At 38.8% G+C, this 12,853-nt stretch overlaps 1 protein-coding gene across 1 annotated transcript in view; it reads right to left on the bottom strand.

The window, feature by feature from the left end:
• Window positions 1–12,853, bottom strand: part of LOC103210485 (protein eyes shut homolog) — an 837,058-nt gene that overhangs the window by 726,823 nt on the left and 97,382 nt on the right. The window contains 1 exon segment of the mRNA XM_007956404.2: window positions 11,485–11,717. Coding sequence (XP_007954595.2) covers window positions 11,485–11,717 — 233 coding nt within the window.

Raw genomic sequence — 12,853 nt, 5'->3', positions numbered from 1 at the left:
CCTCTGCCTAATCCCCAATCAGCTGATAACAGAAGCCAGTGTGACTCATCAGGTATGCAAGTGCACTGGATCAAAACACTACTATTCCTTTAAACCGAGGCAAAGGAAATTTCAGCAAATTGTCAACCATCTCATGCCCAAATTCCTGAAATTTTTATGAATATACATAATCTTCTCTCTGAAACCTATAAAACTGTAATTCAATGGTGTTTTGGGGAGTCAGATCTGGGTACCAGTACCCTTGCCTCCTTGCATTGCCACTTTGCAATAAATAATTTTCTCTCCTCTTAATCACTTGGTATGTAAACTGTTTTGGCTTGACTGAGCACTGGGTAGGGACCCGCATTTGTTCCTATTTCAATTTGAGCCCCCAGATGGAACTTAAGGTCTTGACCCTCTGCCCAGAGCACGAGGACCCTTGGATGGTGGAAATGAAATGGACCCCTGACAGACCCTGTGCGCACTCAGACACTGCTTTGTCTGAAGATACATAAGGGGTGCTGAGTCTGTGACCATCTGCAGTGTCCTTGGCCTCTAGGTGCTTTGGAGAGAAGAGAAAATTATTTTGGGTTTGAAAATGTCTATTGGTGAATATAGATTAAATTCTGGTCTGGCTTCTTGCTGGTAGGGAGGTTGAAATTTTGGTTAATAGCCTTAATTAAGATAGCTCCACAGCTGAAACACTCTTAAGAATCTATGCTCTGGTCTGGTCTGGCTTTAAGCTGATAGGAAGGTTGAAATTTCATTCCTTAGTTGGTAACCTTAATTAAGATCATCTCCACAGCTGAAGCCTTGTTATTCAGGTATGGTTTGGTTTTGGTTTGGTTTATGTGTGAGTTTACTGTAGCCCATGTGTTTCTTAGGGATCCTTTACCTTGATCTTTTGTGTGTGGATGAGATGGTGGGCACGTGGTGGCCCAGGTGTCTTTTAGTCTAGTCTGGTCTGGTCTGGTTTGGTTTGTGTGTGGGTGAGAAATAAAAATTTTTAAGTGGCAATCCAGGTGTCTTTTAATCAAAAATCTCTCCACAGCCATGTTTTTTAGGGATCCTTTGCATTGGATTCTGGTCTGGCTCTCCTTGATTTATTTGTGTGTGAGAAAGAGTGTGCTTGCCACCAGTGCAACAGTTTCAAGTGAGAGTGGATGTAAGTGTGACTGGAAAATGGGCAACCAAGGTTATATACCAGAATGTAGTCCCTTAGGCTGCATTCTGAGAAACTGGGCTCATTTTGGCTTTGAGCCTATAAAGAGGAAAAAATTGGTATTTTTCTGCAACACCGTCTGGCCACAATATCGGCTTAAGTCTGGGGATAGATGGCCAAAAAATCGGAGTCTGAACTATGATATTATTATGCAATTAGATTTGTTTTGCAAAAAGGATCAAAAATGGGAAGAATTGATTTATTTATAGCTATTCATGGCCCTGTTTCAGAACAACGGTTTATAGAAACAGTGTGGGGTGACTGTTGTATGACCTAAAGGGAAAGCAGATTTTAAGGGTGTCTTTCAGGACTCTGAAGACCCTTACCTTGACTCTGTTCCTCCCCCATTTGCCCCTCCTCCATATTTCCCAGAGTCAGGAAACAATTTACCTATGACTCTACTACCTAAGCCTAAGGGAATTTTGAATCCAGAATCTCCTAAAACTCCAGTGGTGTTATAACCCCTTTACCTGATAGCACCCCAGATGCCACTCAAAAAGTGGGTGCCCCCAGGAAATAGTCTCCCCAGCACACACTTGGAGTGGTATAAATTTTGGCCAAGGGTCTAAGCCGGATCCATCAGGTCAATACCCATTATGGCTGGCTCCAGCTGGTTTAGATCATGAAGGAAATCCTGGAGGTTTCATTTGGACTCATGTGCCATTCACCATGGCTGATTTACTAAATTGGAAAAATAGGATGCCCACTTACAGGGAGAATCCAAAGCGGATGGAAACCTTAATAACCTCCATATTTTCAGCTCATCATCATAATTGGGCTGACGTTAATATGTTATTAAGTACCTTACTCACCCCTGAAGAGAGGCGGATGGTATTAGAGAAATCTAGAGCAGAAGCCAACAGACTTCAAAACCTCCAGCCTGAAAACCTAGTCAGGGGCCCTAGCCATCAGGCAGAGGCAGGAACAGATCCAGAGTGGGATCCTACTGACCCAGGGGACAGAGCTAGTTTGGCTCATATGAAAGAGTGTATTATCATGGGCTCCAGAAGGGGGCCCCAAATCAGATTAATGTTCACAAAGAAGTACACCCCAAATCAGATTAAAGTTCACAAGAAGTACACCAAGGCCCCAAGGAAAATCCTTCTGCTTTCCTTGAAGGGGTGTATGAGGCCTACTGTCAATATACTGACACTGACCCAGATAACCCCCAGAACACTCTTTATTAACAACTTAACTTTTATAAGCCAAAGTGCCCCCTATATATGGCATAAACTCCAAAATTAGAAGAGGGACTGGTATGAACACTTCTCAACTTGTAGAGGTTGCTTTCAAGGTCTATAACAACTGAGACCAGGAATAGGAAAAACAGAAGCAAAGAGACATGAAGCAACAGGCTGCCTGCTGGCTGTTGCCCTGGGAGGCCTGCCACGAAGTCAGTCATACCAGGTAAGTCCCCATGGGTCCCCAAAGAATAGAAAGGGAGCAAGTCAAGCTCCTCCTTGAGGGGGACAACCAACAAAGTTGGGGTCTCAACAGTGTGCTTACTGCAGGAAAGATGGGCACTGGAAGAGGGAGTGTCCAGAGCAAGCTTTCAAAACCCAACCAAAAGGGGCCCAACAGATGGTAAGCACAGCTGACAGCACTCAAGAATGACTGGTGGGGGGGCTCCATTGCAGACTGGGCAAATTCCTATCTCCCAGGAGGAGCCTAGGTGGCAATAACTGTGGGAAAACAGCCAACTGAATCTCTACTGGACACAGGGGCAACCTCAGTCCTAAACATCCTCAAGGCCCCTCTGTCCCAGAAGACTATGAGCATTACTGGAGTTTCGTAATGTAAAAATTTTCTTCAACCCCTTGAATGCCAGGTTGTGAGTAGTGTTTTAACTTGATGTTTTTATACATGCCTGAATGCCCTCTTCCTCTGTTGGAATAAGACTTAATGTTGTTGTTGTTATGTGCCGTCAAGTCAAACCGGACGCATAGCGACCCCTCCTTGGGTTTCTGAGGCAGTATCACCATGGAAGTAGTTTGCCCCATTGTCTTTCCAAGGAGTGGCTGGTGGGTTTGAACCTCCAGACTTCTAGTTAGCAGTCAAGTGCCTTAGGTACTACATTACCAGAGCTCCCAAGACTTAATAACTAAGTTAAATACTTAAGTTACTTTCTCAGCTAATGAGCTCCAGGTAGATTTTAATCCTGATCAGGCTTAGGCCTTACAGACAACCTCCTGCAATTACCTGCTGCTATGGTAGCATAGTGGCTAAGGTACTTGACTATTAACCAGATGGCTGACAGGTCAAACCCACCAGCCACTCCTTGGAAGGAAGATGGGGCAATCTACTTCTGTAGCAATATTGCCCCAGAAACCGAAGGCAGGGTCACTATGAGTCGGGTCCTACTCAACGGCACATAATAACAACAACAATGGACTACAGAAGCAACAGGCAGAACTGTCAATGCAACCAGCACTTGTTATGGGAAAAGATGCCCTGTATACTTGGCTAAGTAAACTTATTGCAGGACTGATCTGTACAAAACCATCCAAAATGTGACACAAGGCTGTTTGATCTATGCCAGAAACAATCTAAAGTAAAGTCCACCTCCACTGGTAAAAGGAATTCGAACAAGAGGACTGGGCCCATTCAAGGACTGCCAGGTAAAATTTCCAACCCCTGTTAGGATTTTAGGTACTTTCACTAGTTGGGTGGAAGCCTTTCCCTGCAGCACAGAAAAGCAACAGAGGTGAGTAAACCCTATTAAAATTATCCCTAATTTGGTTTGCTAGTCTCAGTTCTGGTAGCATAGTGGCTAAGGCACTTAACTGCTAACCAGAAGGCTGGCGGCTCAAACCCACCAGCCACTCCTCGGAAGGAAGGTTGGGCAATCTACTTCCATAGTGATACTGCCTCGGAAACCCAAGGAGGGGTCGTTATGAGTCAGGACTGACTCAATGGCACATAACAACAACAACAACAGACTCAATTCAAAGTAATAATGAAGGAACATTTGCATCTTAAATAGTCCAAAAAGTAACAGGACTAGCCTAATTGACAGGGAAAACTGAGAAGAGGAAGCACACTTTTGAGAAGACACTGGATAAGATGTGCCAAGAGACCAACTTATCTTAGATAAAACTTTTACTTCTTGCCCTGTTGCAGGTCTGGGTTACCCCAGCAGCAGGTTTAAGTTAAGCTCGTAAGAAATATTATACAGGAGACCATTTTCTAGAGTGTGGCAAACTAGTTATGTAGGAAAGGGAGACCTTAAAATTATTAAGTAATTGGATATTTTAAAACATGTACGAACTTTGTCTGCAACATTAAAAATTATTAACCAGTTTGCTTCCAGCTTGTTGTTGTATCCTACAGATACTCTCCTTCATAGCTTTTGTCTAGGCCATTGGGTCATGCTGAAGGAGTGGAACGATTGGACTCCCCAGAGCCAGCTCCATGCCAAATGGACTGGGCCTTATGAAGTATTTTTGACAACACATTCTTCAGCCAAACTGAAGGGAGTCAGCCTTGGATACATCATAACCAATTGAGAATAGTGCCAGACTACACTGGAAACCCTCCCCGACCTATAACTAAGTTTTATTCTATAGAGAGCAGCCTTGGGGGACAGGGAGACTTGAGAGAACCTGACCAACTAAATATTGAGTGTCCCCAACAACCTGCAGTGGAATATACTTGTGAGCCCATTGAGGATCTTAAGGTTTTATTTAAAAGGAAACCTGTTCTGGGTTAAGACATGAATGTGATTTTGATAAGCTCAATGACTGTTTTATCCCTAACCCCTTCTAAAGGAGATTGGTGGAGTAACACTCTCATAAAACTCCAACAAATCCTATTAGAACACACTCTTTGAGCTAATAATTATTGGGTGTGTGCACATTCTCCTTCACATAGAGGGGTATATATATGTACATCAAAACCACCTGTTGCTCATTAATTAATGCATCAGGATAGATAGAACAAGATCAACAGGCTATTAATTGCACTATTCGTAAATTGCAACAGGACAGGGAAACTGTACGACATAATTTAACCCCCACCTTTGGGATAAACTTTTCTTTGCTCAACTCTTGCTTACCCAATTTAGGGTGGCTGAGATCCTTATTTGTTATAACATTCCTCATATTAACATTAACACTCTTTACTTGTTGTATTCTGCCTAACAACTTATCTGTCTTCAAGACTTTACAGGCACCACTACTCTCTTCTCCCCAGACTATGGCCAGAAAATTCTGAGAGCTGTCTAAACTACAAGAGACTTACTAACCAAGGATTGAGTTCCACCGTCTTTGTCCCCAGTCAGCAGGAAGCAGCTAGAATGAGTCATTGCCCCATTTCCAAAAAATGTGGAACAGTAACCATTCTAAGGGGGAATTGAAACCGAGTAAAGTCGAAACTATTTCCCCCACCCTGGTTAAAAAAGATAATTAGAACAGATAGGACCTCCGATGGGAATAGAAAAGTAAACTTAATTACCCTCAACTATTTCCCCACCCTGGTTAAAACTAATATGACCCCAGTTGGAGACAAATGAGTAAATACAATAAGCTCAGTTCATTAAGAACTGAATGGAACAAAAAACATTCTTTCCTGCTATTTCCTTAGGCACAGGTGATAAACGCGTTAATGTGTCTTACAAAACAACCTGAAAATTAACTCTGGCCTGCGGACATGTGCGGTGGGACAAAGAGGAACAAAGTTACTGGGAACTAACACTCTCCCCTTTGCCTAAGTCCCAATCAACTGATGACAGAAGCCAGTGTGACTCATCAGGTATGCAAGCACACTGGATCAAAACACTACTATTCCTTTAAACCGAGGCAAAGGAAATGTCAGCCAGTTGTCAACCATCTCATGCCCAAATTCCTGAAATTTTTATGAATATGCATAATCTTCTCTTCTGAAACCTACAAAACAGTAATTCAATGGCGTTTTGGGGAGTCAGGTCTGGGTACGGGTACCCCTGCCTCCTTGCATTGCCGCTTTGCAATAAATAATTTTCTCTCCTCTTAATCAGTTGGTGTGTAAACTGTTTTGGCCTGACTGCACGCCGGGCAGTGTCCCGCGTTTGGTCCTATTTCACCATCATATTAAATTTGAATTTCTAACTAGTGTGGTAATATAGCATGTTAGTTAAAAGTGGACTCTGAAGTTAACCAGGACTACTTCTAACTTCATCTTTACCAAAACCGAGCTGTGTGATCTTGGGTGAGTAACTCTTGGCCTCAGATTTCTCCCTTATGAAAGGAGAGGCAGAGGACCTACTTCAGCAGGGTTATTCTGAGGGTGAAGTGAAATAAGATGCATGAAGCACTCAGTGCAGTGTCTGGTAAATCACAACTCTTAGCAACGATATTATGCAAATTTCAGTCTCAAAAAAAGTTCTTGTATTTTAAATGTTGATTGTTGTCAATAGGGACTCATTTAAAGAATTATTTTCACAGCAATCTGTGTTTTCTACAGTTAATTCCTTAGTATTTCACAACACCTTGCTATTTGATTTATTATCCCTTAAAATATTATATTCCTAAATATTATAATAATGAGAACACTCCAAAGAAATAAATTTTAAAAATATATAGAGATAATTTATTTAGGAATTGTTTATTCAAATTAGGGTTGTACTAGAGTCCCCTTCCTCACCCCCCCGCCCCCAATTTAGTTAAAACATTCTAAACCTGGCATACAATCTTGTTTATTAACTTCTATATTTAAAAATTGTGGTACCTGTAACCTGAATTATACCATAAGAATGTCACATTATAATACCAGATTTCTGAATCATGGGACTTACGTGGTAGCCATCATCTATCAATTTGGATTCTAAAACACACACCATTCCAAATTATATTTAGAGTATTAAGTTGAAAACAAAATATTTACTTTTGGCTTTCTTCATAACTGAAAGAGTAAAGTACTTTACACAACTTTACGTGGTAAATGGTTGGAAAAAAGGGCTCAGCATATCATCTTTATATCTAGAAATAATATTTCTAATTTTGAAAATGTGTATCTCTTCACACTTTAAGTGTTATATTGAAATATTTTATAAAAAAATGAGGCAACAACATCAGGAACAACAGCAAAATTACAAATGCTATCTGTAATACCTAATAATATATAATATAGAAATGATATATAATACTCTAAAATGAAAAAAAAAAAAAAAAACCTCACTGCTGTGGAGTTGGACCTGACTCATAGCGACCCCTCCTTGGGTTTCCTAGGTGGTATCACTATGGAAGTAGATTGCCCAACGTTTCTTCCGAGGAGTGGTTGGTGTGTTTGCACTGCCAGCCTTCTGGTTAGCAGTCAAATGCCTTAGGCTCTACACCACCATAGCTTCCAATCTAAAAATAGTTCTACTAAATGATTTTTTTTTTCAGTACATCATATCTCAGATATTACAGAGTCAAGTGTTTTTTTTTTTTTTAATAAAAATGAAATTCCCTAACTGACAAGAATTCCTTACTTATAGTTTAATTTCTGATTATTAAGCACTCAGAAAGAAATATTCTACAGTGCATTATACAGTACTTGGCAAAGTATTGACATCTGATTGAGTCCCTATAAATTCAACAGAAAAGACAGTTACAAATATAGAAGGTGGAAAGTGATTAATAATATTGGGAAAAAAAATGAAATATTTGCTGTCAAGTCAACTTGACGCAAAGCAACCCCTCCTTGGGTTTCTGACGAGGTATCTCTACAGAAGTAGATTGTCCAATCTTCATTCCAAGGAGTATCTGGTGGGTTTGAACCACCAGCCTTCTGGTTAGCAGTCAAATGCCTTAGGATCTATGGCATCAGAGCTCCTTAATACAGGACAGTGAGTCTTAATTCTTTTCTTGTGGTCAATTTTCTACATTCTGCCATCAAAAACATTAAATATAGTTAAACTACAGACAAGCCTTGGAGGTTTAACTCTAAATAAATCTAGACTTCTTTTCTCCTGGAAGAAAATATAGGTCACTATACAAAGTGTTAAAGCTAATAGATATGGCATTAAAGAAGGGAAAATTGGGGGTAATGCAAGAGAGAGAGAGACATGAGGTCTAATATTTCTGGTCTAATATGTGTGACTGACAAAGTCATAAACTTAATAACTAAGCAATTCTCATTTTACTGTGTCATTTTTACCATGGTCAGTACATTTGGAATTTTTTTCTTAATTTTAAAATATGTTTTTACAAGAGTGTATAATAAATATTATTCTAAGACTCCACCTAGCATGAAAATAAAGAAAGAAAATTTTTTCTGCAATCATCTTGATTTCAATTAGAGTTACAAATGATTAAGAATGAATCTACAAGAGGTTTGCAACCCAAATAATCTCCCTATACCTATTTTTGAATGTTGTTATTGTTGTTATTTGCCGTCAAGTTGGCCCCGACTCATAGCAACCCCTCCTTGGGTTTCCGAGGCAGTATCACTACGGAAGTAGGATTGCCCAACCTTCCTTCCGAGGAGTGGCTGGTGGGTTTGAACCACCAGCCTTCTGGTTAGCAGTCAAGTGCCTTAGGCACTATGCTACCAGAGCTATAATGTAATATAAATAATCTCTTACTGTCCAGCCACTCCTTGGAAGGAAGATTGGGCAATCTAAGTAGGGTCAGAAGCCCAAGGAGGGGTTGCTATGAGTCTAATTGTCTCAATGGCAGTGTGTTGAGTTTTATTGTACGAGAAGAAGCAAACCTCATTTTTTGGTTAAGTTTTTAATGTGATTTTGGAGGAAATTTACAGAGCAACTGATTTTTCCATTCAACAATTCGTATACATTTTGTTTCATGATATTAATTGCAGTTTCCACAGTATAACAGCACTCATCCCACTTCTTCTCTGTGTTGCTCATTTCCATATGTCCTTCTTTCTTATCGCTTCTTGCCTTCTGAACTTTGTCTCTGGGCAAATACTGCTTTTTTTTGTTCTTGTATGGTTGACTGTTCTAAGCAGTGCATACCTCCCTGGCATTATTATTCATTATTTCTGCAATCATCTTGATTTCAGTTAGAGTTCTAAGCAGTGCATACCTCCCTGGCATTATTATTCATTGCATGGACCTATCGTTGGGCTGAAAGGTGAGGCTGAGGGATGGCTTCAATTTCAGGCTTGAAGGATGACTAAAGGCCACAGTCTCAGAGGTTCCACCAGTCCCTATCAACTCAGTATTTTTTATGATTTGGAGTTTTGTTCTATACTTTCCTCACATTCTTTCCAGGACCCTCTATTGTGATCCCTTTCAGAGTAGTCAGTAGTGGTGTCTGGGCACCATCTAGTTCTGGTCCCAGGGTCATGAATGCTGAGGTTCACATTTCCATTAGTCCTTTGGAAAAATTATTTCCATGTGTCTTTAATTTTCTTCACTCTTCTTTACTCCAGATGCAGAGAAACCAATAGTTACATATTAGATGGCTGCTCACAAGCTTATATTTGCAGACACATGATATATTCATCCAAAAAAATTAAGACACAGTGATATGTTTTCAAAAGCATTTTATAGCTTAAAAATTAGGTTTTGAAGGAAACTTACATGTTGCTTAGTAGTGAACATGAAAATAGGCAGTTTCCATTTCTGTGCTTTTGATTCTATTTGTTTGCTCAGTTATCTGAATATTAAGACATGCATAACATTCTCATAGGGTCATTTGGGAAGAAATATTGGGTAACATATGGCTAAGGTATTTCTCAGTAGTTTGCAACTGGCTGCTAACTTAAAATTTGGCAGTTTGAACTCACCTAGCTGCTCTAGGGAAAAAGACCTGGTCATCTGCTTCTAAAGATCCTGCCCAAGAAAACCCTAGGAGGCAGGTCTACTCTGTAGCACTTGGGGTCACCCTGAGACCTTTCTGACTTTTCCTGACCTTCAGAAGCCAATTGTTTCTTCCAAGGTGTATCTGGGTGGGCTCACATCACCAAAGACAACCTTTCACTTCGTAGTTGAGTGTTTAACTGTTTGCCTCAGTTGGAATTGACTCAAGTCCTTTTTTTTTTTAAGTATATATTATCCAAACTGTGGTATTTTCAATTACTTCATATGGACATGATAGTTGAATATTGAAACAGTAAGACAAATCAATTGATGCATTAGAACTGGTTTATGTGAAGAATATTAAATATATGTGGGCAGCCAAAAGAATGAACAAATCAGTCTTAGAAGAAATACGAGAAGAACGTTCCTTAGAAGCAATGATGGCAAATCTTAGACTCACTTACCTTAGACATGTCATCAGGAAACACTAATTACTAGAAAAGGACATCATGTTTGGTAGAGGGCCAATAAAAATGGGGGAAATTCTCAGTGAGATGGATTAACGCAATACACAACAATGGACTCTCACATACCAAGAATCATGAAGATGGCTCAGGACTGGGCAAGGTTTTGTTCTGTTATACATAAAGTTGTCATCAGTTGAAGCAGACTCTATGGCAAGTTAGAACAACTTTTGAACTAACTTTAAAAGTTTCTAAATGTTGACATGAAAAAAAGTGAGTTATTTAAAACTATTGGGTAAGTAATGAAAACTGTATCCTTTAAATCTGAATCATTATCTATCAGTAATCTCCTTCCCTGCCTCCCTAATTTAGAACCCATGATAAGTCTTATAGAGACAAGAAAGACACTTTCTACCTATCAATATCTGCACATGCATTCAGTTTGGTCATCGCTGAAGATGTTTGTAAACTGCCCAGCGCATTTCTGGCTCTAATTTTTACCTAGTGCTGCCTTAATTAACTGAAAACCTCCTAGGAGGCTATTAGATGTTGACAATAGCAGAATGTTTCTTGAGTCACAAATAGCTCCATTAATGTTAAAAGTACATTCTTAAGAATAAAAAAAAGAATATATTCTTCTTCAATGCCCAAATAATTTAGATATGGGCATATGCTGATGAAATATAAAAATGTAGTAATTTGATGAGCAATCAAGCAATAAAATATTATTAATAAGAATTTAATTGTGTTTATGGTGGCAAAGGATAGTTTCATCATAATTTTAGAGGTAACTACATAAATGACATTGCATATTAATTTGAATTTCTATTTTATGTAGTAATTGAAAATATATTTTGAATAGCAACTTTAATGCAAAAAAAAAATAAAAAATAAAAAATACGACCTTAAGTTTGTTTCCACAAAACTGAGCTGAAAGAGTTCTATCTGAATTCATTTTTAAATAAACTTATACAGATGTTTCTTGTTTGTGTTAGTATCTATCAGAATGTTTACAACATGTCTTACTTCTCTTTCTCCTCAGGAGAATAACAGAAAAAAAAACAAAAAAACAGAGGATAATGAAGATTGATTACCTTTTTCACAGAAACGACCAGTGAAATGTAGTGGACAGTCACACTGAAAAGAGGCTGCACCGCTTGAAAGGAAGACAGGATGGCAGGTGCCTCCATTGTGGCACACATCCTCCTGGCAAATGGATGGTGCTGGAGGCAAGGGGCTGCAGGAAGTCCACACAGAGTCAGCTTCTTCTGTCATACCAGAAGGAGCAGAGAAGGATGCTGTTGGCGATGGAGTAGAATCCTGGGATCTGTGATTTATAAACACAACGGAACATAAAATATAAGTGAAAATATCAGAAATTCAAATAGCAGTAATAGAAATGTTGGTTTAAAGTAAGAGGGAATAAGAAAAATACATAATCCAAGACTAAGACTTAACTTAGGGCAAGCAGAATTATTTTTCCAAGTTGTGGAATTTTTAAATATTGAAAATATCTAAACCACATATTGTAACCTTTGGGGAATCACATGGCTCTGATCAACTAAATTAATTTCTTTAAAGTAATAGGAAACTTGGATGAAGTAAGCTTCATAACTGAAATGTCAAATCTCTTATATAAAGATATTAAAATATTGGCATAATATACTTCTGCTTTAGTTATTCCAAACCTCGTAAGCCTAAGACCAAAAATTGAGGCTGTGTAATACATTAATAGTAAAACTGCTTGCACTTAAACTACTTCTAAGTTGAATGCTTGAAATATGCATTCAAAGTGACTTGCATTCATTTCTAGTAGTGTTCCAAGAGATATTTTATTAAATCCAACAAAAGATTTCTTAATTTTTCTCACACACTTTCAATCTGTGTATTTTATTTTTCTCTAGTAAATAATGAGTAATGAAACTCCTTGTAAATTGAGTTGAAATTTTTACTTTGGCTTTTTAAGGCACATGACAATCTAATTCCTCCTTGCTTTTCTAGACTATATTATTATTATTATCCTTAAAATAAGCATTAGTTTTTCTCAAGCCAAGTAAGTTTACTAGTCTCTAAAGACCAGGAGCTTTTCTAATTTTGGAAGTTTATTCAATCTACTTTCTATGCATGTTTGTTCGTCTCTTGGTTCTGAATTTTATATAGTGCTAAGTTCACACCAGTATTCCTTCCTCCACATAATCTTTGTGATTCCTCCTAACTCATGAAGATCTTTGTTGTCTCTAAAGTTCCATAACATGTCATGGCTATTATATTTATCATGCAATATAGTTATTCCACCATTCGTATTTCAGTTTGTGGTGGCTTGCATGTTGCTATGAGCTTGGAGACTATACCACTGGTAATTCAAATACCAGCAGGGCCACCCATGTTGGACAGGTTTTAGTGGAGCTTCCAGATAAAGACAGACCAGGAAGAAAGAGTGGGTCATCCATTTCTGAAAAAAAA

This window comes from Orycteropus afer, unplaced genomic scaffold (genome assembly GCF_000298275.1).
Source record: "Orycteropus afer afer isolate SDZICR_OR568_19922 unplaced genomic scaffold, OryAfe1.0 scaffold00615, whole genome shotgun sequence".
Taxonomy (NCBI): Eukaryota; Metazoa; Chordata; class Mammalia; order Tubulidentata; family Orycteropodidae; genus Orycteropus; species Orycteropus afer.
The sequence above is the reverse complement of the archived record's forward strand: the minus strand, read 5'-3'. Positions and strand labels throughout refer to the sequence as shown.